This window comes from Amblyraja radiata, chromosome 28, assembly GCF_010909765.2.
Source record: "Amblyraja radiata isolate CabotCenter1 chromosome 28, sAmbRad1.1.pri, whole genome shotgun sequence".
NCBI lineage: Eukaryota > Metazoa > Chordata > Chondrichthyes > Rajiformes > Rajidae > Amblyraja > Amblyraja radiata.
In genome coordinates this window covers 5126555-5152633 of record NC_045983.1, presented here as the reverse complement: position 1 = coordinate 5152633, position 26079 = coordinate 5126555, and the positions used below count along the sequence as shown (strand labels likewise).

Here is a 26079-nt window from a genome sequence, read left to right as displayed (position 1 = left end):
CGGCTACGTCGGAGCTCGTAGATGTCTCGTAGCGGCTCGTAACGGTAACAGCAGGTACTCGGGAAACGCGGAAACTCGTGAAGTTTTTTCAATACAGTGGAAAATGTCCACGAGAGCCCCGAGTACCTACAAAGTGGCTATTACCGTATTTCTCCGAGTTCGAATCAGGGGAAACTCGGGAGAACTCTTGAATTATCTTGTACAGTGGGACAGGCCCTTCACATTCGCTTAAGGCGGCACGGTGGCGCAGCGTTAGAGTTGCTGCCTCACAGCGCCAGAGACCCCGGTTCCATCCTGACTACGGTTGCTGTCTGCACAGAGTTTGTACGTTCTCCCCGTGACCTGCGTGGGTTGTCCCTGGGTGCTCTGCTTTCCTCCCACACTCCAAAGGTGTACGGGTTTGGAGGTTAATTGGCTTCGGTGAAATTGTAAAATGTCCCTAGTGTGTGGGATTCTGTTAGTCTGCAGGGTGATCGCTGGTCGGTGCGGTCTCAATGGGGCCTGTTTCTGCGCTGTCTCTAAACAAAAAGAAAACATCTTTGAATACCTCAGTAGGGTTGGGGGTGGGGGAAAGAGAATCTTAAAGTGCTTCGCAGACGAAAGTCAGAAGGGTAGATGAAACAGCAGCCATTTTGTACACAGCAAGGTCCATCAATCAGTAGTGGGGTGCAGAGCAGGTGATGGGATTCAATACTGTTGACAAGGGGTTGTATTGCCCTGGGCACCCACAAGGTGGCGCAGCGGTAGAGTTGCTGCCTTACAGCGCTTGCAGCGCCGGAGACCCAGGTTCGATCCCGACTGCGGGTGCTGTCTGTACGGAGTTTGCTCGTTCTCCCCGTGACCGTGTAGGTTTTCTTCAGTTTCCTCCCACACTCCAACGACGTGCAGGTTTGTAGGTTACTTGGCTTGTGTATGTGTAAATTGCCCCTAGTGCGTGTGTCGGGTAATGTTAATATGAAGGGCCCGTTTCCGTGCTGTATCTCTAAACTAAACTAAACCGGCTATAGTTCATGTTCATAAGGCACAGGAGCTGGAGAAGCTCTTTGTGTGACAGGGTGGCAGGTGTACGGAACGAGCTGCCGGAGGACCTAGTTCAGGCAGGTACTATCACAACGTTTAAGAAACATTTAGACAGGTACATGGTTAGGACAGGTTTAGAGGGATGTAGGCCAAACGCAGGCGGGTGGGACTAGTGTGGATGGGACATGATGGTCGGTGTGGGCAAGTTGTGCCGAAGGGCCTGTTTCCACACTGTGGGACTCTATGACTACCTCCCAAGGCTCAATGTTTCCCCCACCGCAGCAAGCTCTGCAGGCAAATCCGTGCTCCTGGTGCGTAACCTACCCATTCAGATGAACAGCGGGAGATTCTCTTACCTGACGGGTCATGTTTTGACGACTTTTCCGTCAGCTCACATGTGAGTTCTGCAAAATACAGGCAAGAGCAGAGATCAGACCGCCTGATTCCCACAGGAGTCAAATAAAACGTCTTTGGACTGACTGTCTTTACTTACTTACCTTACTGCCAAGAGACCTTATATTCATGTGTAGGAAAGAACTGCAGATGCTGGTTTAAATCAAAGACTAGACCAAGTGGGACCCGTTGGGTCCCGTCCCCTCAACGCGCGGCTGCGGAGGGAGGGGGGCAGCCTGCGGTGTCACACACACACACACTAACCAACCCCACACATGCACACACACTAACCACCCCACACACGCACACACACTAACCACCCCACACACACACGCACTAACCACCCCACACAAACACTAACCAACCCCACACACGCACACACACTAACCACCCCACACACACACTAACCACCCCACACAAACACTAACCAACCCCATACACACACACGCACTAACCACCCCCATTGATATTATATTAATATTATTCATTCACTCCTTTTACCCCATCCCCCGCCTATCCACTGACGCATAGCCCCCAACTCGCAGGCATGGCTAGAGAGGGAGGTGGGTAGAGGGAGAGGGACACAGATGCACAGAGAGGGGCACAGAGAGGGACACAGAGGGACAGGGAGGCACAGGGGGAAGGGGAGGGGAAGGGGGGGAAGGGGTGGGAGAGGAGGGGGGGAGTAGCCAAGGGGGAGCAGAGGGGAGTGAGCAGCGGAGAGCGAGCAGGGGGGGTGGGGGGGAGCAACGGGGAGCGAGCAGCGTCACTCGCAAGATGGCAGGCACGTAGATCCATTGTGTCATCAGCGAAACACAGCCGGGTTGTCGACTCAGCCCCGCCTCCGGGACTTTATTCTCCTTTTCCCGGTGATTGACAGTGGGTGCCGGAAGGGGTGTTACCTTCATGGTGACAGACAGGCGAGAAGACCGATCTGCTGATCTCATGACTTTTTAAACCTTCATAACCTTTGTAATATTCCACCGATCGGAACAAAACTTGGTGCGCCTGGAGCAGAGGAGAACGGTGAGTAAGGTGGCGAAAACATCCTAGCGATATAGGGTACTGTTTTTGTGCAAAAACGCAAACCGGAAGAGGACAAGGTGAGCGTTTTAGTAATAGTTTCGATAGACACAAAATGCTGGAGTAACTCAGCGGGACAGGCAGCATCTCTGAAGAGAAGGAATGGGTGACGATTCAGATCGAGACCCTTCAGTCTGAAGGGTCCAGCATTTTGTGTTGACCCTGTATTTACGTCTGCTTCAATGTTACTGGCATATGATGACTATGTCCATCAATTAAGGCTTCCTCCTTGAGTTTGTTTGAAACAGTGAACACAGTTCCTGAGCGTATGTGGCCATTTTGTGAAAGTGATCAATTTAAGAAAAGAAGAGATGAGAGGGTCAGGTAATTTCATGTTCATTAGTTTTAGGAGCAGAATTAGGCCATTCGGCCCATCAAGTCTACTCCGCTGTCTGGTTAGCACGCAACAAAAGCTTTTCACTGTACCTTGGTACACGTGACAATAAACTAAACTCAAATTCAACTCAAACTCTTCCGGCAGCTCGTTCCATACACCTACCACCCTCTGTGTGAAAAGGTTGCCCCTCGGGTTCCTATTAAGCCTTAAGTCTAAAATGGCAATGTGTTGTATCGGCATGTTCTGATCCAGATGTCTCACATCTTCCTGCTCTGGTCTCTGCTTCCTCACAACACTTGCCGAGCCATGCCGCAGGAAATTAATGAATTGCTTCAAAGGAGTTTCATAATCAATAACATTGATCATTTTTATGAGGTGTAAAAGTCATTCATCTTGGTCTTGTTGATGAAGCTTTCCTTGTGTGGACACAGAGTCATAGAGTGATACAGCGCGGAAACAGGCCCTTCGGCCCAACTTGCCCACACCGGCCAACATGTCCCATCTACACTAGTCCCAACTGCCTGCGTTTGGCCCACATCCCCCTAAACCAGTCCTATCCATGTACCTGTCTAAATGTTTCTTAGACATTGCGATAGTCCCAGCCTCAACTATCTCCTCCGGCAGCTCATTCCATACACCCACCACCCTTTGTGTGAAAACGTTACCGATCAGGTTCCTATTATATCTTGACCCCCCTGTCCCCATAAACCTATGTCCTCTGGTTCTTGATTCCTCTACTCTAGGCAAGAGACTGTGCGTCTCCCCGACCTATACCTCCCATCTAGTCTGACGCGTTATCTTGATGCATTGCAAGTAATGGTTTCTCACTTATAGTATTAATTTTTAGATTTTACACAGCTTTTCACTAACTCGGTATACATTTACTGTAGAGATACAGCGTGGAAAAAGGCCCTTCGGATTTGGGTTCGTGCTGACCCATACACTAGTTTTATGCTCCGCACTAGGGACAATTTACAGGAGCCAACTAACCGACAAACCCGCACGTCTTTTGAGTGTGGGAGGAAACCGAAGGAAACTCAGGCAGGACACGGGGAGAACGTACAAACTCCGTACAGACAGCACCCGCAGTCAGGATCTAACCCGGGTCTCTTACTCCGCCGCTGTGCCATCGTTCAGAGAGTGACGGCTTCACCACCCACGTTGCTGAATTACAATGAGCTGCTCTTTCTCGGCCGATTACACACTTCATGTGAATGGTGATTTCATGTGAACGTTTGCGGAGCTCGGATGCGGCTACTGGACTTAACATCACCCGGCGGGGTCCCTACATCGAAAGCTGGATCGCCTCAACGTAGAGGGAGACGAGGAGGGAAGAAACAAGGACTTTAAGACTTTTGCCTTCCATCACAGTGAGGAGGTGCCTTGTAGACTCACTGTGGTGGATGTTAAACTGTGTTAAGTGTGTGTTTTGTTATTTTATTCTATGTTATGACTGCAAGGTATACAATTTCGTTCAGACTGAAATGGCTGAATGACAATAAAGGATACTTTACTTTACTTTATTTAGATTTGAGGGGAACGAGGACCTCGTGCACGACTCCCGATTCCACCGTGCTCCCTCATCGGAGGTGGTAGTTCTTCTAACATCGTAAAACATGGCACAGTACAGCCCAAGATCAGGCCCTTTGGCCCACAAAATCTGTGCTGACCATGATGCCAAGATAACACTCTTATGTGCTTGCATATAAGTAAGTAAGTTTATTGGCCAAGTATTCACATACAAGGAATTTGCCTCGGTGCTCCGCCCACATGTAACAACATGACATACAGTGACAGTTACGAATGACTCAGAAAACACTAAACATTAATAATAATAAAACATTAATCATAAAACACCATTGATCAAGCGTGTGAACCAACAAAATACCAGATCAAAGGGAGGCTACAGATTTTTGGCTGTTGAGTAGAGCAACTACTTGTGGATAAAAACTGTTTTTATGTCTGGCTGTGGCAGCTTTGACAATCCGGAGTCGCCTTCCAGGAATATAATCCATATTCCTCCATTCCCTGCAGATCCATGTGCCTATCAAAAACTCTCTTGAATGTTCCTGCCATCCCCGTGACCTTGTGGGTTTTCTCCGGGTGCTTCTGTTTCCTCCCACATTCCAGAAGGCGCGTAGGTTTGTAGGTTAATTAGCTTCTGTAAATACTGTAAATTGTCCCTAGTGTACGGGGACTAATTGTCCCTAGTGTACGGGGTCCCTAGTTGTCCCTAGACATACAGGGCGGAAACTGACTAGTCGGCACGGACTCAGTTTCCGCCCTGTATGTCTAAGGTCTAAAGTCCCTTTGGCCCACTGAGTCCATGCCGACCATGGATCAGCAGTTCACACGAGATCTATGTTTTCCCACTTTCTCATCCACTCACCACACACATTAGGCGCAATTTACAGAGACCAAAGTCTAAAGTCTAGAAAATGTCCCCCAGAGAACGGCGAAAAGCTTTTATGAATCATGTTCTGTTCCTGGCTTGGCAAAGGCAGGCTGAGCCATTTACCAGATTTCCTACACTGATGCAACACTTTATTTAACCGCGGAGAGCCAACAGTAACTGTGTAAACTCTATTGATTTGAGGGAAAAAGCCAATACAAGTCTGGTTCACTTGGCAAGGCAGGAGGGTCGGGTCTGGTTGAAAGATACAGCCTGGAAACAGGCCCTTCGGCCCACCGAGTCCCTGCCGACCATCGATCACCCCGTACACTAACACTATCCTGCACACACCAGGGACAATTTACAATTTTATTAAACCGGTTAGCCTTCAAACCTGCACACATTCGGAGTGTGGGAGGAAACCGGAGCGCCCGGAGAAAACCCACGTGGGTCACAGGGAGAACGTACGAACTCCGTGCAGACAGCACCCATAGTCAGGATCGAACCAGGGTCTCTGCCGCTGTGAGGCAGCGACTCTACCACTGCGCCACCGTACAGCCTTCGGGTTAATGGGAGATTAAAGTGGGGTTCATTTAAGATTAGTGTCAATGAGTTGTTGATGGTGGGCCCAGATTGGGAGGGCCGACGGAACTGCGTATGGTCTGTATCTCTCTGTACTGTGTAACTGCAGCATGCCGCAGAACTAACTCATGTTATCATGTATCTCAACCTGCACTGCACTGGAAGTGTTATAAAGCCAGCAGCTGGGAAAGGCAATGATGCATTCCAGTCACAGGCCGCCTCATAAACCAGAGGGGACCGATAATCATCGGCTGACTTCCCTCCTCTGAACAAAGGGCGGATATTGCTCAGCCTCTGCTGATGAAAATCTCAATGGCCGATTCATACATGCGTCGGCTCAAGGTGAGTTATGAGAGTTTGTGAGGACAGTGCGGAGGTGTTGAAATTCAGCCCGTGTCTGCTCAACGCTGAAGTTGCTGCTGCACAATTGGTGCAACCAACAACTTTACTTTAGGAAGGAACTGCAGATGGACGCAAAAAGCTGGACTTGAGCGCAGCGGTAGAGTTGCTGCCTCACAGCGCCCGACACCCGGGTTCGATCCTGACCATGGGCGCTGTCTGCATGGAGTTCGTGCGTTCTCCCCGTAACCTGCGTGGGTTTTCTACGGGATCTCCGGTTTCCTCCCACACTCCAAAGACGTGCAGGTTTGTAGGCTAATTGGCTTGGTGTAAATTGTGAATTTTCCCCAGAGTGTGTAGGGTAGTGTAAGTGTGCGGGGATTGCAGGTCGCCGTGGACTCGGTGGGCCGAAGGGCCTGTTTCCGCGCTGTACCTCTAAACTAAACTAAAAACTAAACTCAGCGGGTCAGACAGCATCTCTGGATGGAACAAATGGGTGATGTTTCGGTTCGAAACCTTTCTTCAGATTGAGAGTCAGGAGAAAGGCAGCCACAGAGATAAGGAAGGGTAAGGTGTGAAAACGAGAGATCAAAGGGGGCAAAGTTCAAGGAAAATGTAGAATAGGTCATTGTTAGCTGAGGGGAAGGTGACAACGAGGCTTACAATCCCGGGGAAAAAAAATATTTTCAACCAATATATTCAATCTATAAATTCCCCTCAAGATTTTACACACTTCTCCAAGATCACCCTCAGCCTCCTGCACTCCAAGGACTAAAGTCCTGGCCTGCACAACCTCTCCCTGTAGCTCAGGCCCTCGAGTCCTGGCATCATCCTTGTAAATCTTCTCTGCGTTCTTTCCATCTTAATTGCATCTTTCCCTAGCAGGTTGACAAAAACTGGTCTCAACACTCTGATTGCAGCCTCGCCAACGTCTTGTACAACTGGATCGACTGGGCTTATATTCACTGGAATTTACAAGGATGAGAGTGGTTCATAGAAACATATAACATTCTGAAGGCATTGGACAGGCTAGATGCAGGAAAAAAATTTCCCCACGTTGGGAGAGTCCAGAACCGGGGGTCACAGTTTAAGAATTTAGAACTGGGAGGAGAAAAAATATTTTCACCCAGAGAGTTGTGGATCTGGGGAATTCTCTGCCACAGAGGGCAGTGGAGGCCAATTCACTGGATGTTTTCAAGAGAGAGTTAGATGTTAAGGGCTAACGGAATCAAGGGATATGGGGAGAAAGCAGGAACGGGGTACTGATTCTGGATGATCTGCCATGATCACATTGAATGGCGTTGCTGGCTCGAAGGGTCGAATGGCCTACTCCTGCATCTGTTTTCTATGTTTCTATATCCCAAAGACTGTACTCAATTTCCTGACTGACTGATGAAGGTCAACGTGCCAAAAGCCTTCTTTACCACCCAATCTAACTGTGACGCCATCTTTGCATTTGTACTCCTACATCCCTCGGCTCTAGTCAGAGTCATTTAGCATGGAAACAGGCCCTTCTGCCCAACTTGCCCACACTGACCAACATGTCCCAGCTACGCTAGTCCCACCTGCCTGCGTTTGGCTCATATCCCTCTACACCTATCTTATCCATGCGCCTATATAAATGTTTCTTAAACATTACGATAATACCTGCTTTCTTAAACATCACGATAACACTAACCCTGCTGTTCATCATGAAATTCCTGCCCTGGTTTGACTTCCCAAAATGTTAACCCCTCACATTTATCCAAATTAAACTCTGTTTGCCATTCCTCAGCCTGTTTTCCCAACTGACCAAGTAATTAAACTCGGGGATGAGGAAAATTAGTTTAAGTATTTATTTTATACTTGGCGTGGACTCAATAAGCACCTACATTGCCTCAAATTTCTATCATTCTCTGACAAAGTATTGTCGATATAATTATACACTGACACAAAGCTCCCTGTACACTTCCAATGCTAAAACATATTGACTGCTGAATATTTTCCAGAAGTGATCGATTACTTCAGGAATTACACTGTTCAGTACTGTGAGCAAATTCGGGTCCCATGTCTGAGGAAGGATGTCCTGCCTCTGGAGAGGGTTCAGAGGAGGTTTACAAGAATGATTCCAGGAATGCGTGGGTTAGCATATGATGGGTGTTTGACGGCACTGGGCCTGTACTCGCTGGAGTTTAGAAGGTTGAGGGGGGACCTCATTGGAACTTACAGAATAATGAAAGGCATAGATAGAGTGGATGTGGAAAGGATGTTTCCACTGGTGGGAGAGTCTAGGACCAGAGGTCATAGCCTCAGAATTAAAGGGCGATCTTTTAGAAAGGAGGTGAGGAGGAACTTCTTTAGTCACAGGGTGGTTAATCTGTGGAACTCATTGCAACAGAGGGGCTTGGAGGCCAATCAGGGGATATTTTTAAAGCAAAAATTCTTGATTAGAACATCGGGTGTCAAGGGTTATGGGAAAAAGGCAGGAATATGGGATTAGGAGGCAGAGATCAGCCATGATTGAATGGCGGATTGGATTCGATGAGCTGAATGGCCTAATCCTACTCCTATACCTTGTGAACTTGTGACACGTTGTGGGCAGTGGGAAGGCAATAGTTGGCCAGGCACACGTCACATATCCTAGCACACGTGGCATCATACCCTTGTTCCTGGCGAGCAGAGCACCAGGCTTTTCCTGGCAAGTGGGGCCAGGCGCTCCGGTAGGCCCGACACGCCCACCGCGGACTCCGTACTCGGCCCTGAGCCATCGCCGTCGAAGGGACCCGCGCCACGAGAGCGAGGAGGGACCCATGACCAACTGTCAGAGAGTGAGAGGGGGGCGTCGGAAAGTGGAGCAGTAGATAGATCTGTTTGGTCAACTTTTGTAACGTTGTCAACATCAAAATGTGGCGACTCTTCTGTACTGCCTAGGTGAGGTCTTACCGGGTTGTATGCAAAACAAGGCATTCACTGCACCTAGGTACTGGTGACAATAACGTATCGTTGAATCATTGAATTGAATCATTGGATCAGACTTGTGCAGAGGTTACAGGCTGGTATGATCAAAGGATGAAGTGGATTAAAACTGGAGAATAGTATTTAGAGTCTTACAGCACGGAGACAGGCTCTCAGTCCAATTCATCCTTACCATTCAAGATGCCCATCCAAATCCCATTTTCCCAAGGAATTATGTACTTGACCGAGATCCCTCTGTTCTGCCACATGCCCCAGGACTCTACTGTTCATTGCCTAGGTCCTGCCCTGGTTTGACTTCCAAAAAATGGAACCTATCACACTTATCCAGTTAGTCACATTTTACTCATAGAGTGATACAGAGTGGAAACAGGACCTTCAGCCCAACTTGCCCACACCGACGAACATATCCCATCTACACGAGTCCCACATTCCTGAGTTTGGTCCATATCCCTCTAAACTTGTCCTACCTGTATAAGAAAGAACTGCAGATGCTGGAAAAAGGAAGGAAGTACCACGTCCCACTGTCTCCGCCTACTTCATTTCTTCCCCCCCCCCCACCCACCCACATCAGTCTGAAGAAGGGTCTCCACCCGAAACGTCGCCAATTCCTTGTCTCCATAGATGCTGCCTCAACCACTGAGTTTCAATAGACAATAGGTGCAGGAGTAGGCCATTCAGCCCTTCGAGCCAGCACCGCCATTCAATGTGATCATGGCTGATCATCCCCAATCAGTACCCCGTTCCTGCCTTCTCCCCATATCCCCTGACTCCGCTATCTTTAAGAGCCCTATCTAGCTCTCTCTTGAAAGCATCCAGAGAACCTGCCTCCACTGCCGTCTGAGGCAGAGAATTCCACAGACTCACAATTCTCTGTGTGAAAAAGAGATGAGTGAGTTTCTCCAGCATTTTTTGTCTACCTATCCATGTACCTGTCTAAATGTTTTGTTGAACATTATGATAGACTCTACTTCAACTACCTTCTCTTGCAGCTCTTTCCAAACACCCACCAACCCGCTGTGTGAAAGAGTTATCCCTCAGATTCCTATTAAATCTTTTTCCCCTTCACTTTAAACCCATGCCATATAACCATATAACCATATAACAATTACAGCACAGAAACAGGCCATTTCGGCCCTTCTAGTCCGTGCCGAACACTTATTCTCCCTTAGTCCCATCTACCTGCACTCAGACCATAACCCTCCATTCCTTTCCTGTCCATATACCTATCCAATTTATTTTTAAATGATAAAATCAAACCTGCCTCCACCACTTCCACTGGAAGCTCATTCCACTCTCTGAAGTTCCCCCTCATGTTACCCCTAAACGTCTGTCCCTTAATTCTCAAGTCATGTCCTCTTGTTTGCATCTTCCCTACTCTCAATGGGAAAAGCTTATCCACGTCAACTCTGTCTATCCCTCTCATCATTTTAAAGACCTCTATCAAGTCCCCCCTTAACCTTCTGCGCTCCAAAGAATAAAGACCTAACTTGTTCAACCTTTCTCTGTAACTTAGTTGCTGAAACCCAGGCAACATTCTAGTAAATCTCCTCTGTACTCTCTCAATTTTGTTGACATCCTTCCTATAATTAGGCGACCAAAATTGTACACCATACTCCAGAATTGGTCTCACCAATGCCTTGTACAATTTTAACATTACATCCCAACTTCTATACTCAATGCTCTGATTTTTAAAGGCTAGCACACCAAAAGCTTTCTTTACCACCCTATCTACATGAGATTCCACCAGGGAACTATGTACAGTTATTCCTAGATCCCTCTGTTCAACTGCATTCCTCAATTCGCTACCATTTACCATGTACGTCCAATTTTGATTTGTCCTGTCAAGATGTAGCACCTCACACTTATCAGCATTAAACTCCATCTGCCATCTTTCAGCCCATTCTTCCAAATGGCCTAAATCTCTCTGTAGACTTTGGAAATCTACTTCATTATCCACAACACCACCTATCTTAGTATCATCTGCATACTTACTAATCCAATTTACCACACCATCATCCAGATCATTGATGTACATGACAAACAACAGTGGACCCAACACAGATCCCTGAGGCACCCCACTAGTCACCGGCCTCCAACCTGACAAACAGCCATCCACCATTACTCTCTGGCATCTCCCATTCAGCCACTGTTGAATCCATCTTGCTACTCCTGCATTAATACCCAACAATTGAACCTTCTTAACCAACCTTCCATGAGGAACCTTGTCAAAGGCCTTACTAAAGTCCATATAGACAACATCCACTGCTTTACCCTCATCAATTTCCAATAGTAAACTCTTCAAAAAATTCAAGAAGATTAGTCAAACATGACCTTCCAGGCACAAATCCATGTTGACTGTTCCTAATCAGACCCTGTTTATCCAGATGCTTATATATATTATCTCTAAGTATCCTTTCCATTAATTTGCCCACCACTGATGTCAAACTAACAGGTCTATAATTGCTAGGTTTACTCTTAGAACCCTTTTTAAACAATGGAACAACATGCGCAGTACGCCAATCCTCCGGCACTATTCCCATTTCTAATGACATTTGAAATATTTCTGTCATAGCCCCTGCTATTTCTACACTAACTTCCCTCAATGTCCTAGGGAATATCCTGTCAGGACCTGGAGACTTATCCACTTTTATATTTTTAAAAAGTGTCAGTACTTCATTTCTGTGACTCTCATAGTTTCCATAGCTACTCTACTTGTTTCCTTTACCTCACATAATTCAATATCCTTCTCCTTGCCCTCTGGTTCTCTATTCCCCCACTCTGGGCAAGAGGCTCGTTCATCTATTCCTCTCATGATTTTATACACCCCTCATCCTCCTGCGCTCCAAGGAATAGAGTCCCAGCCTACTCAACCTCTCCCTATAGCTCACACCCTCGAGTCCTTGTAATTCTTCTCTGTACCGATCGCAACCTGACAGCATCTTTCGTATACCTGGAGTATTGTGTGCAGTTTTGGTCCCCTAATTTGAGGAAGGACATTCTTGCTATTGAGGGAGTGCAGCGTAGGCTTACAAGGTTAATTCCCGGGATGGCGGAACTATCATATGCTGAGAGAATGGAGTGGCTGGGCTTGTGCACTCTGGAGTTTAGAAGGATGAGAGGGTATCTCATTAAAACATATAAGATTGTTAAGGGTTTGGACACGCCAGAGGCAGGAAACATGTTCCCGATGTTGGGGGAGTCCAGAACCAGGGGCCATAGTTTAAGAATAAGGAGTAAGCCATTTAGAACGGAGACGAGGAAATACTTTTTCTCACAGAGAGTGGTGAGTCTGTGGAATTCTCTGCCTCAGAGGGCGGTGAAGGCAGGTTCTCTGGATGCTTTCAAGAGAGAGCTAGATAGGGCTCTTAAAAATAGCGGAGTCAGGGGATATTGGGAGAAGGCAGGAACGGGGTACTGATTGGGGATGATCAGCCATGATCACATTGAATGGCGGTGCTGGCTCGAAGGGCCGAATGGCCTACTCCTGCACCTATTGTCTATTGTATAACACAATACTCTAGATGCAGCCTCATTAACGTTTTACCTAACCGCAACATGAGCTCCTAACTTTTACGCTCAATACTCTCAATAAATGTGCCAAAAGTGTTTTTGACCACCCTATCTACTGTGAACCTACCTCCAGAAATGCTGCCTGTCCCGCTGAGTCACCCCAGCTATTTGTGTCTACCTTCAGTTTAAACCAGCATCTGCAGTTCCTTACACTGTGTAGGTCCTGCCCATGTCAGACTTTCCAAAGATGCAACACCTCACTGTGGGTGATGTTTCGGGACAAGACCTTTCTTCAGACCCCAAAACCACCACCGGGTGGCGCCAGCAATGGCTGCCTCGCCAACAGTCAGTCTGTCCATTTCTTCTCCGTTGTTTTATAGTATGTGTTAAATGTATGTTTTACTGTATTAGTTTGTTTTATGTGGGGGGGGTGGGGTTGGGGGAAACTTTTTTTTCGCACCTCGACAGAGATGTGATTTTATTTTTCCGTATCGTATCTCCGTCCGCACTGTGGCCTAACATCGAGGAGCTGGCGGCCTACGCCGGAGACCGACCTCGCAGCTCCAACCGCCGGAGCCTGCGGACTTTAACATCGTGAAGCTCGCGGTCTCTGGTTAGAGACCGAATTCGGGAGCTCCAAACTGCAGGAGCTTCGATCGACCTGATCGCGGGGGCTTCAATCGCCCCAACGGATGGTTCGACTGCCCCAACCGCGGGAAAATAAAGAGAGAAGTAGATTAGACTTTTTGGCCTTCCATCACAGTGAGGAATGTGGAGAGTCCACTGTGGTGGATGTTTATGTTAACTTTTATGTAGATGTGTGTCTTGTTGCTTTTATTAGCATGGCTGTATGGTTATTCGAATATCACTGTACCTTAATTGATACATGTGACAATAAAAGACCTTTGAAACCTTTGAAAACGTCACCCATTCCTTCTCTCCAGAGGTGCCGCCTGTCCCGCTGAGTTACTGCAGCATTTTGGATAAATGCACGGAATCTTCCACCCAGGCTAAACTCAACCTCAAGCTCTGGGGAAATCTGTGCTTCCAAGAAAGTTCTCTGATTTCAGCCAGTGAGTACATCAGGCTCTCAAAGTCACCAGATTCTCAAGGTAGTGTTGATGATAATGAGAAACACAGAGCACAGCATGAGGTAAGCTGCCCGTAAGTTATTGACTGAAATTGAGTACAGGCAGGAATGAGCCGAGAAGCAAGAAGCAATGCTGATTCAGTGCGGCATTGCCAAGCAGCAATGCTTCCAGTACATCTCCTTTACACTGAGGGTCACGAGTAGAGTTTAGTTTAGTGACAATAGACAATAGACAATAGACAATAGGTGCAGGAGTAGGCCATTCGGCCCTTCGAGCCAGCACCGCCATTCAATGTGATCATGGCTGATCATCCCCAATCAGTACCCCGTTCCTGCCTTCTCCCCATATCCCCTGACTCTGCTATTTTTAAGAGCTCTAACTAGCTCTCTCTTGAAAGCATCCAGAGAACCTGCCTCCACCGCCCTCTGAGGCAGAGAATTCCACAGACTCACCACTCTGTGAGAAAAAGCGTTTCCCAGTCTCCGTTCTAAATGGCTTACTCCTTATTCTTAAACTGTGGCCCCTGGCTCTGGTCTCCCTCAACATCGGGAACATGTTTCCTGCCTCTAGCGTATCCAAACCCTTAACAATCTTATATGTTTCAATGAGATTCCCTCTCATCCTTCTAAACTCCAGAGTGTACAAGCCCAGCTGCTCCATTCTCTCAGCATATGACAGTCCCGCCATCCTGGGAATTAACCTTGTAACCTAGTGTAGAGATACAGCGCGGAAACAGGCCCTTCGGCCCACCGAGTCCGCACCGACCAGCGATCCCCGTACACCAGCACTACCCTACACACCGGGGACAATCTTACATTTATACCAAGCCAATTAAACCTACAAGCCTGTACGTCTTTGGAGTGTGGGAGAAACTGAAGATCTCGGAGAAAACCCACGCAGGTCACGGGGTGAATGTACAAGCTCTGTACAGACAGCAACCGTAGTCAGGATCAAACCCGGGTCTCTGGCGCTACAAGGCAGCAACTCTACCGCTGCGCCACCTTGCCGCCCCACGCTCAACAACGTGAATCCTTCAGGGACGGATGGATTCAGTGACGTCACTGGGCTGTAAACCCTGTTATCAGTCGCTGTGAGGGAGCGGGAACACTAAAACTGAGGGGAACTGCTTCAAGTTTATTATTGTCACATGGACTGAGGTACAGTATAAAGCTTTATTTTATATGCTATCCAAACAGATCACATTTAGTTCATACGTTCTAGGAGCAGAATTCGGCCATTCGGCCCATCAAGTCTACTCCGCCATTCAATCACGGCTGATCTATCTCTCCCTCTCAAACCCATTCTCCTGCCTTCTCCTCGTAACCCCTGACACCCGTACTAATCAAGAATCTGTCTATCTCCGCCTTAAAAATATCCACTGACTTGGCCTCCACAGTAGTCTGTGGCAAAGAATTCCACAGATTTACCACCCTCTGACTAAAGAAATTCCTCCTCATCTCCTTTCTAAAGGTGTGTCTTTTTATTCTGAGGCTGTGCCCTCTGGTTGTAGACTCCCCCACTAATGGAAGCATCCTCTCCACATCCACTCGATCCAGGCCTTTCACTATTCAGTAATTTTCAATTAGGGGACCCCTCATCCTACTAAACTCCAGCCAGTACAGCGAGTGGTATTTGATATCTTCACCCTGGCGAAAAGGTTCTGACTGTCTACCCTATCTATGCCTCTCATAATTTCATATACTTCTATCAGGTCTCCCCCACAACCTCTGACGTTCCAGAGAAAACAATTCAAGTCTGTACAACTTCTCCCTGTGGCTAATACCCACTAATCCAGACATCTTTATGGTAAACCTCCTCTACACCCTCTCCAAAGCCTCCACATCCTCCTTACAATGGGGCGGCCAGAACAGCATGCAATACTCCACCTTGCAGTCTCTTGTACTCCCATTTCTTACTCTGATGCAGTGCTGTGGTGAAAACTAGCTGGAGATAATATGTCTGTCGTATACCTTTGTTTAGTTTACTTTAGTTTAGAGATACAGAGTGGAAACAGGCCCTTCGGCCCACCGGGTCTGCGCCAAATAACCTACAAACCTGTACGTCTTTGGAGTGCGGAAGGAAACCGAAGATCTCGGAGACAACCCACGCGATCACGGGGAGAACGTACAAACTCCATACAGACAGCACCCGTAGTCGGGATCGAACCCGGGTCTCCGGCGCTGCATTCGCTGTAAGGCAGCAACTCTACCGCTGCGCCACGGTGAATTTAATAATCCTGAACAACTAATAGGAATTCGGAACCGTCACAAACTATGAAGGCTATTCTTGCAGGAAGGAACAGCAGATGCTGATTTATACTGAAGAGAGACACAAAGTACGTCACCACACCTCATCAAGTGTCGTGACGGGTAAATGATATCGCGTAAATGACGCGCAAATGATGCCCAAGTGGGACCGGCCCTCTACACTAGATCTATCGTACAAATTAGGGGCAATTTACAGAGGCCAATTAACGTGAAACCCACGCGGTCACGGGGAGAAGGTACAAACTCCGTACAGACTGCACCCGTAGTCGGGATCGAACCCGGGTTTGTGGCGCTGTGAGGCAGCAACTCTATCGCTGTGCCACTGTGCTACAACTGAGTCTGAGAGAAATGGACGGATGAATTAGAGAGACTAGTTCAAACCCAAACACAAGGGAATTAAAACAAAATATATTCTGAAATTAAAAAAGGGTAGTATGTGTAATGGTGACTACTGGACCTGCGATTAACAACACAACAGTTCAACAACATCCTTCAGGAGAGGAAAGCTGCCATTTTTATCCCAGCCCATCAAGGCGTGACTCTAAACTACCTTTTGAAATGGCAATATCGGGATACATCCCAGCACGGTTTGGGAACAGCTCCGTCCAAGACCGCAAGAAATAGCAGAGAATTGTGGACGCAGCCCAGACCGTCACACAAACCAACCTCCCTTCCATTGACTCCATTTACACCTCACGCTGCCTCGGCAAGAACGAGTCGCACCCTGGCCACTGCCTCTTCTAATCTCTCCCATTACGGAAGGTGTGAAAACGTACACCTCCAGATTCAGGGACAGTGCCTTCCCAGCTGTTATCAGGCGATTGAACCATCCTACCAACAACTAGAGACTGGTCCTGAGCCACTATCTACCTCCATGGAGACCCTCGTACAATCTTTGATCGGGACTTTACTGGACTTTATCTTGCACGAAACGCGATTCACATAATTCCCTTTAGCCTGTATCTGTACGCTGTTTCAGCTCAATGGTAATCATGTATTGTCCCTCCGCTGAATTGGTAGCACGCAACTAAAGCTTTTCACTGTACCTCGGTACATGTGACAATAAACTAAACTAACTAAGCAGCCAACTAACGTCAGTAAACCCTGGTCATGCTCTCATTTCACTCCTGCCGTCAGGCGGAAAACAGTGACCACCTGGTTGACATACAAAGGCCGGCAGTATCATGGAGCCGTGATGGAGGCCATCGACACAAACCCGGTCAATCCCGGCTGACCTCTGCAGCTCCGACCCACTGCCGCCGCCAGGCCCACGGACATTTACGGCCAAGCTGAGACAAACATGTTGTAAACAATTCGGAGTTGGAAGGCTACAAGATCTTATAGAAACTTACAAAATTCTTAAGGGTTTGGACAGGCTAGATGCAGGAAGATTGTTCCCGATGTTGGGGAAGTCCAGAACAAGGGGTCACAGTTTAAGGATAAGGGGGAAATCTTTTATGACTGAGATGAGGAAAACATTTTTCACACAGAGTGGTGAATCTCTGGAATTCTCTGCCACAGAAGGTAGTTGAGGCCAGTTCATTGGCTATATTTAAGAGGGAGTTAGATGTGGCCCTTGTGGCTAAAGGGATCAGGGGGTATGGAGAGAAGGCAGGTACAGGATACTGAGTTGGATGATCAGCCATGATCATATTGAATGGCGGTGCAGGCTCGAAGGGCCGAATGGCCTACTCCTGCACCTATTTTCTATGTTTCTATGTTTCTAAGATGGCGTCTAAATCGTGGAGGCTCCCCAGTAGGGACTCAGTGTGGTCTACAATCTTACACTTAGTATGGTTGTGCCGAACGTATAACAGGATTAGCACTGAACTGTCGGCAAAAAGATAATTTCATTGTAATTAGGGACGAGAGATAATAAAGCACCATTGAACAGTTTAGAGCGGCACGGTGGCGCAGCGGTAGAGCTGCTGCCTTACAGCGCCGGGGACGGAGACGGGTTCGATCCCGACTACGGGCGCTGTCTGTACGGAGTTTGTCCATTCTCCCCATGACCCGCGTGGGTTTTCAGATCTTCAGTTTCCTCCCACACTCCAAAGACGTACAGGTTTGTAGGTTAGTTGTCCTGGGTTTGTATACTTGGTATAAGTGTAAATTGTCACTAGTGTGTGTAGGATCGTGCTAGTGTGCGGGGATCACTGGTCGGTACGGACTCGGTGGGCCGAAGGGCCTGTTTCCGCACTGTATCTCTAAACTAAAAAAAACTGAGCTTCGTCCAAACAACCATCTGGCTCGGAACACAACAAAAACCTCTGATGAAGGGTCTCGACCCGAAACGTCACCCATTCCTTCGCTCCATAGATGCTGCCTCACCCGCTGAGTTCCTCCAGCTTGTTGTCTACCTTCGATTTTTCCGGCATCTGCAGTTCTTAAACACGACCAAACACTAACTTAACTATGAACTGTCTCTGGTTCCTCTAAATACTTTGGCCTTTTTGCACTAGAATTAGGGCTATTAATGTATTGATTTTTTAAAGTGACATTTTATCTGTCAACATTGGGTCGACATGCCTGTCGTGCTTCATCGATCTGCTGTTGGTACATGTGACAATTAAACATTGTTGCCGACAGTCAGGCAGCATGGAAACAGGCCCTTCGGCCCAACATGTCCACACCGGCCCATATGTCCCATCTACACTAGTCCCACCTGCCTGCGTTTGGCCCATATCCCTCTAAACCTATCCTATCCACGTACCTGTCTAAATGTTTCTTAAACGTTATGACACAGCTACCTCCTCAGCCAGGTCCTTCCATTTACCCACCACCCTCTGTACGAAAGAATTGCCCCTCAGGTTCCTATAAAATCTTTCCCTTCTCACCTTAAACGTATGACCGCTGGTTGTTGATTTCCCTACCCTGGGTAAAACACTCTGTGCAACTACCTTATCTATTCCTCTCATAAGTTCATAAATCATAGGAGCAGAATTAGGCCATTTGGCCCATCAAGTCCACTCTACCATTCAATCATGGCTGATTTATCTTTCCCTCTCAACCCCATTCTCCTGCCTTCTCCCCATAACCCCTGACACCATTACTAATGAAGAATCTATCTGTCTCTGCCTTAGAAATATCCATTGAATGATCTGCGTTGGAATGGTCAGACTCATCGTGCAACAGTGAAAGCAACAGGTGTCCTAAACTTCCTGAGGCGCAACTTTCATCATTGTTCAGCTTCTGTCAAGGAGAAGCTGTATTTCACCCTCGTTAGACCTCATTTGGACTACGCAGTTGCAGCTTGGGACCCATACACAGATAAAAATATTTCATCCATCGAACGTGTCCAAAGACAGGCCGCTCGATTTGTTACTAACACCTATGAGAGAGAAGCGAGTGTCACCAAACTTCTGAATTCTCTGGGGTGGAACCCTCTCCAAGACAGACGTGAAGCTCACCGTTTGACCTGTTTTTACAAAATGTTAAATGGTCAGCTAGACATAGATCACAAGACCTACACCAAACCCAAACCAATAAGGAGCAGACGAGAGCATTCGATCCAATTTGTGATCCCAGCTACAAAGACAGATGTGTACAGCAATTCGTTCTTCCCCCGCACAATTAAAGCATGGAATAATCTCCACCAAACTATAGTTACCCAACCAGATGCAACTAAATTTAAAGTAGCACTTTCTTCCCAATAACCCTTTCAGGCTTAATCCCTCCCTTCACCACCTCCAGTTTAAATTCCAGTTGGAATATTTTGGAGGACCAAGTAACCAAGAACCAAGGCTTGGCCTCCACAGCCTTCTGTGGCAATGAGTTCCACAGATTCACCACCCTCTGACTAAAGAAATTCTTCCTCATCTCCGTTCAAAAGATTCATCCTTTTATTCTGAGGCTGTGCCCTCTAGTCCTAGACTCTCCCACTAGTGGAAACATCCTCTCCACATCGACTCTATCCAGGCCATTCGCTATTCACCTCTCGTGATCTAATGCACCTCTATAAGATCACCCCTCAATAGACAACAGACAATAGGTGCAGGAGTAGGCCATTTGGCCCTTCGAGCCGCACCGCAATTCAATATGATCATGGCTGATCATCCCAATCAGTACCCCGTTCCTGCCTCCCCATATCCCCTGACTATCTTTAAGAGCCTTGTCTAGCTCTCTCTTGAAAGCATCCAGAGAACCTGCTTCCACCATCCTCTGAGGCAGAAAATTCCACAGACTCACCACTCTCTGTGTGAAGAAGTGTTTCCTCGTCTCCGTTCTAAATGGCTTACTCCTTATTCTTAAATTGTGGCCCCTGGTTCTACACTCCCCCAACATCGGGAACATTTTTCCTGCCTCTAGCGTGTCCAAGCCCTTAACGGTAGAGTTGCTGCCGTACAGTGCCAGAGACCCAGGTTCGATCCTGACTACGGGTGCCGTCCACACGGAGTTTGTACGTTCTCCCTGTGACCGCGTGGGTTTTCTCCGGATGCTCCGGCTTCCTCCCACATCCCAAAGATGTGCAGGAATTGTAGGTTCATTGACTTCTGTAAATTGTCCGTGGATGTGTAGAATAGTCCTAAGTGGAAGGGGTGCTCGTATGGACTCGATGGGCCGAAGGGCCTATTTCCACACTGCATATCGGAACTAATTTAAACACATCCCAAAGGCGTGTGGGTTTGCAGGTTAATTAGTCTCTGCAGAAATCTACATAACTCTGGGGAGTTATTAATTGGTAAAAAAAAGGCATATGTTATGGTTGCTTTTATTAGTCGGGGCATTGAATATAAAAGTCAGAAGCCATGATGCAGCTTCATTGGACCTTAGTTAGGCCACATTTGCGTGCAGTTCTGGTTGCTCTCATTACAGGAAGGATGTGGAGGCTTTGGAGAGGGTGCAGAGGAGGTTTACTAGGACGATGCCTAGATTTACCAGGACGCATCCCCGGGCGCGTCCTCAGGGCCTGTGCTGCGCAGCTGACAGACGGCTGGACTGACATCTTCAATCTGTCACTTGCCCAAGCAGTTGTCCCCACGTGCCTTAAAACCACCTCCATCGTGCCGGTGCCAAAACACTCCACTGCGGCAAGCCTCAACGACTTCCGCCCAGTTGCACTTACTCCCATCATCACCAAGTGCTTCGAGAGGCTGGTCCTGGCAAACCTCAAAGGCTGCCTACCCCCCACATTGGATCCCTATCAGTTTGCCTACCGCAAGAACAGGAGTACGGAGGATGCCGTCTCAACGGCACGTCACTCCGCCCTCTCCCACCCCGACAACAGAGACACTTACGTAAGAATGCTGTTCATCGATTACAGCTCAGCATTCAACACCATTATACCCTCTAAACTGATCACCAAACTCGGTAACCTGGGCATCGACCCCTCCCTCTGCAACTGGATACTGGACTTTCTAACCAACAGACCCCAGTCTGTTAGGTTAGACAAGCACACCTCTTCAACCCTCACCCTGAACACCGGCGTTCCACAGGGCTGTGTGCTGAGCCCCCTCCTCTACTCCCTCTTCACCTATGACTGCACACCTGTACATGGTACTAACACCATCATCAAGTATGCAGATGATACAACGGTGATTGGCCTCATCAGCAACAAAGATGATTCGGCCTATAGGGAGGAGGTCCAGCTCCTAGCAGCATGGTGCGCTGACAACAACCTGGCCCTTAACTCCAAGAAGACCAAGGAGCTCATTGTAGACTTCAGGAAGTCTAGGGGCGGCACGCACACCCCCATCCACATCAACGGGACGGAGGTGGAACGTGTTTCCAGCATCAGGTTCCTGGGGGTCAACATCTCTGATGACCTCTCTTGGACCCACAATACCTCAACTCTGGTCAAGAAGGCTCACCAGCATCTCTTCTTCCTGAGGAGACTGAAGAAGGTCCATCTGTCTCCTCAGATCCTGGTGAACTTCTACCGCTGCACCATCGAGAGCATCCTTACCAACTGTATCACAGTATGGTATGGCAACTGCTCTGTCTCCGACCGGAAGGCATTGCAGAGGGTGGTGAAAATTGCCCAACGCATCACCGGTTCCTCGCTCCCCTCCATTGAGTCTGTCCAAAGCAAGTGTTGTCTGCGGAGGGCGCTCAGCATCGCCAAGGACTGCTCTCACCCCAACCACAGACTGTTTACCCTCCTACCATCCGGGAGGCGCTACAGGTCTCTCCGTTGCCGGACCAGCAGGTCCAGGAACAGCTTCTTCCCGGCGGCTGTCACTCTACTCAACAATGTACCTCGGTGACTGCCAATCACCCCCCCCCCGGACACTCCTCCCACAGGAAAAACACTATGACTGTATGCATGTAAATAGATTTATTTATTGAAATCATATTCTATGTCGCTCTTCCAGGGAGATGCTAACTGTATTTTGTTGTCTCTGTACTTTACACTGACAATGACAATTAAAGTTGAATCTGAATCTGAATCTGAATCTTGAATCTTAATTAGAGGGTTTCAGCTACAGGGAGCGGTTGGACAGACTCAGATTGGTTTCTCTCCAACACCAGAGGTTGCGGGGAGACCGAAGATAGATAAAAAGCTGGAGTAACTCAGCGGGTCAGGCAGCATCTCTGGAGAGAAGCAATACGTGACATTTGGGGTCGAGACCTGTCTTCAGTCGGGGGAGAGATATAGGCGGTGACATGGAGAGATACAGAACAAATGAAATAACAAATGAATACGCATTAAGGGAACGTGAAGTGAAAAAGTGAAAACAGGAGTAACTCAGCGGGTCAGGCAACATCAGGACCCAAAACGTCACCCGTTTCTTTTCTCCAGAGATGCTGCCTGATCCGCTGAGTTACTGCAGCCTTTTAGACAATAGATAATAGACAATAGGTGGAGGAGTAGGCCATTCGGCCCTTTGAGCCAGCACCGCCATTCAATGTGATCATGGCTGATCATCCCCAATCTGTACCCCGTTACTGCCTTCTTCCCCATAGCCCCTGACTCCGCTATCTTTAAGAGCCCTATCTAGCTCTCTCTTGAAAGTATCCAGAGAATATTTTGTGTCTATCTTCCGTGTTTCAGTTCTCAGCCTCAACGCCACACCTTCCAAACCCTCCTTTCTGTGTTAGGGGTGGGGGTGGGATATCACACTCCTGATCCCAACTGCGATCAGGCCTTGCTTAACCTCACGCAGTTAATCTAGTCTGAGGAAGGGTCTCGACCTGAAACGTCACCCATTCCTTCGCTCCTGAGGTGCTGCCTGGCCTGCAGAGTTACTGCAGCACTTTGTTTAATTTAGTTTAGCTTAGAGATACAGCACGGAAACAGGCCCTTCAGCCCACCGAGTCCGCTCCGACCAACAATCCCCGCACATTACACTATCCTATACACACCAGGGACAATTTACATTTACACCTAGCCAATTAACCTACAGACCTGTATGTATTAAGGGTGTGAGAGGAAACCGAAGATCTCGGAGAAAACCCACGCAGGTCACGGGGAGAACGTACAAACTCCATACAGACAGCACCCGTAGTCGGGATCGAACCTGGGTCCCCGGCGCTGCAAGCTCTGTAAGGCAGCAACCCTACCGCTGCGCCAGCGTGCCGCCCTGTCTATCTTTAATTCATTTCCAGAGTTCACTGCTGCAGGGAGACAATAGACAACAGGTGCAGGAGTAGACCATTCGGCCCCTCGAGCCAGCACTGCCATTCACTGTGGTCATGGCTGATCATCCATAATCAGTACCCCGTTCCTGCCTTCTCCCCATATCCCTTGACTCCACTCTCTTTAAGAGCTCTATCTAACTCTCTCTTGAAAGCATTGGAGAATTGGAGCTGAACGATCGATGGAGCCGACTAATGGCAGCGTTGTCAGACAGACAGTCTCCTCTTCCCCTGCCCTCTACTGATACGGTTTCAGCAGGGAAGCGGTATCAGAGAGCTGGATGAGATCACTGCAAGATTACGCTCACACTGAGCCTCCAGTCTTCTTGGTGCAGCCAGACGGCAATGGTTATGTTTGAGCAGGAATGAAGGCCAAGTCAATGGATATTTTCAAGGCAGAGGTAACATAGAAACATGGAAAATAGGTGCAGGGGTAGCCCCAGTAGTAGCCCAGCATAGCCATTCAATATGATCATGGCTGATCATCCAAAATCAGTACCCCATTCCTGCTGTCTCCCCATATTCCTTGATTCCTTTAGCCCTAAGAGCTAAATCTAACTCTCTCATGAATACATCCAGAGAATTGGCCTCCACTGCCTTCTGAGGCAGAGAATTCCACAGATTCACAACTCTCTGGGTGAAAAAGTTTTTCCTCATCTCAATCCTAAATGGTCTACCCTTTATTCTTAAATTATGACCCCTGGTTCTGGACTCCCCAAACATCGCGAACATTTTTTATTGCATCTAGCGTGTCCAATCCCAAAATAATTTTAAATGTTTCTATTAGATAACCTCTCATCCTTCTAAATTCCAGTGAATATAAGCACCGTCGATCCATAGATAGATTCTTGATTAGTATGGGTGTCAGGGGTTAGGGGGAGGGCAGGAAAATGGGGTTGAGAGAGAAAGATAGATCAGCCATTATTGAATGGCAGAGTAGACTCAATGGGCCGGAAGGCCTAATTCTCCTCGAAGAACTTATGAACATGGGGTGACACTTGTGTACTGCCATGCAAACAAAGCATTTCAATGTACCTAGGTACATGTGACAATAAAGTATTATTCATCCAACACTGTGGCAGACGGGGCCAGGCATTATAAAATAAAAACTAGACCAAGTGGGACCCGTTGGGTCCCTGTCACACAGGAGGCCTGGCCCTCCAACGCAACCCGTTCGCCAACGCAATGTTCCACCACTCACCCGTTCCCCCAACTTAACCCGTTCCCTCAATGCAATATTCCACCACTCACCCATAGCCCCCAACTGTGCAGGGGCGGCTCATTTCCCCTTATATCCCAGCACTCCCTTCCCCTCCTTTCCACCCTCCCTCTTTTTAAACTTAAAAAAAAAAATCAAAATCCATTTCCCAGCCGCTGCCCATTACAATGTTTTAAATAACAGGACTCAGTGTCCTGTCTTTATAACATTACTAGACTAAGTGGGACCCGTTGGGTCCCATGTTCACACGGGAGGGCTGGTCCCCCGACGCAATATTCCACCATTCCACCAATTCCAATATTGGTGGCCAGTGGGGGGGCTTTCTGGAGCGCTGGTATGGGTTCTTGGGGTGGCAGCTCAGTCCCTCAAGCCTGACCTGCTGGCAGTTCACTCACGGCTGGTGGGCTGGCAGTTGACTCATGACTATTCCTTGACATTCCATTTCAAGCAGGGTGCAAGGCCACCAAATTCGAATCCATGTTCCTACCATTTCAAGCAGGGTGCAAGGCCACCAAATTCAGTGCAGTTTCATACCACTTCAAGCAGGATGCAAGGCCGCCAAATTCAAGTGCAGTTTCATACCACTTCAAGCAGGGTGCAAGGCCACCAAATTCAAGTGCAGTTTCATACCACTTCAAGCAGGATCCAAGACTACCAAATTCAAGTGCAGTTTCATACCACTTTCAGCAGGGTGCAAGGCCACCAAATTCAGTGCAGTTTCATATCACTTCAAGCAGGGTGCAAGGCCGCCAAATTCAAGTGCAGTTTCATTCCACTTCAAGCAGGGTGCAAGGCCACCAAATTCAAATGCAGCTTCATACCATTTCATGCAGGGTGAAACCACCATAAAACCACACAAAACACCAAACTCACAGTTCAGTAGACATTCAGTGTGTTCAGTTGATTCACAGCTCAGACAGAGTCATGACCTCTCCCTCCCCCATCATGCAGAGACTGAGCCACACCCACACTTCCGGGTTTTCCCCCCTCCCACCGGAAAAGGTGTGCCTTTCAGGGCGTGATTGACAGGAGAGAGATTCTCAACATTTTTTAAACACTAATAACACTTTTATTTTTCATTGATGGGAAGAATTCTCTGCACCTGCTCAGCGGAGGGGGAACTGAGTAAGACGGCCAAAAATCAGAGCCGTAAATGGTAGCGTTTTATCTAAAATCAAAATAGAGTGCAAACAGGAAGTAAGTGCATTTGCAGTAGTGCCTTTTAACTTCAAGCCAAAGCACCCAAGCCGCCATTTGCAGTAAGTAGTGCCTTTCAAGCCAAAGCATCCAAGCCACCATATGCAGTAAGTAGT

The 26079-nt window shown here is 47.9% G+C and overlaps 1 protein-coding gene across 1 annotated transcript in view; it reads right to left on the bottom strand.

The window, feature by feature from the left end:
* Positions 1-26079, bottom strand: part of ccdc92b (coiled-coil domain containing 92B) — a 50888-nt gene that overhangs the window by 9256 nt on the left and 15553 nt on the right. Inside the window, exon 3 of the mRNA XM_033045640.1 lies at positions 1377-1424. Within this exon, the coding sequence (XP_032901531.1) occupies positions 1377-1424 (48 nt within the window). The remainder of the gene's footprint in view (positions 1-1376; positions 1425-26079) is intronic.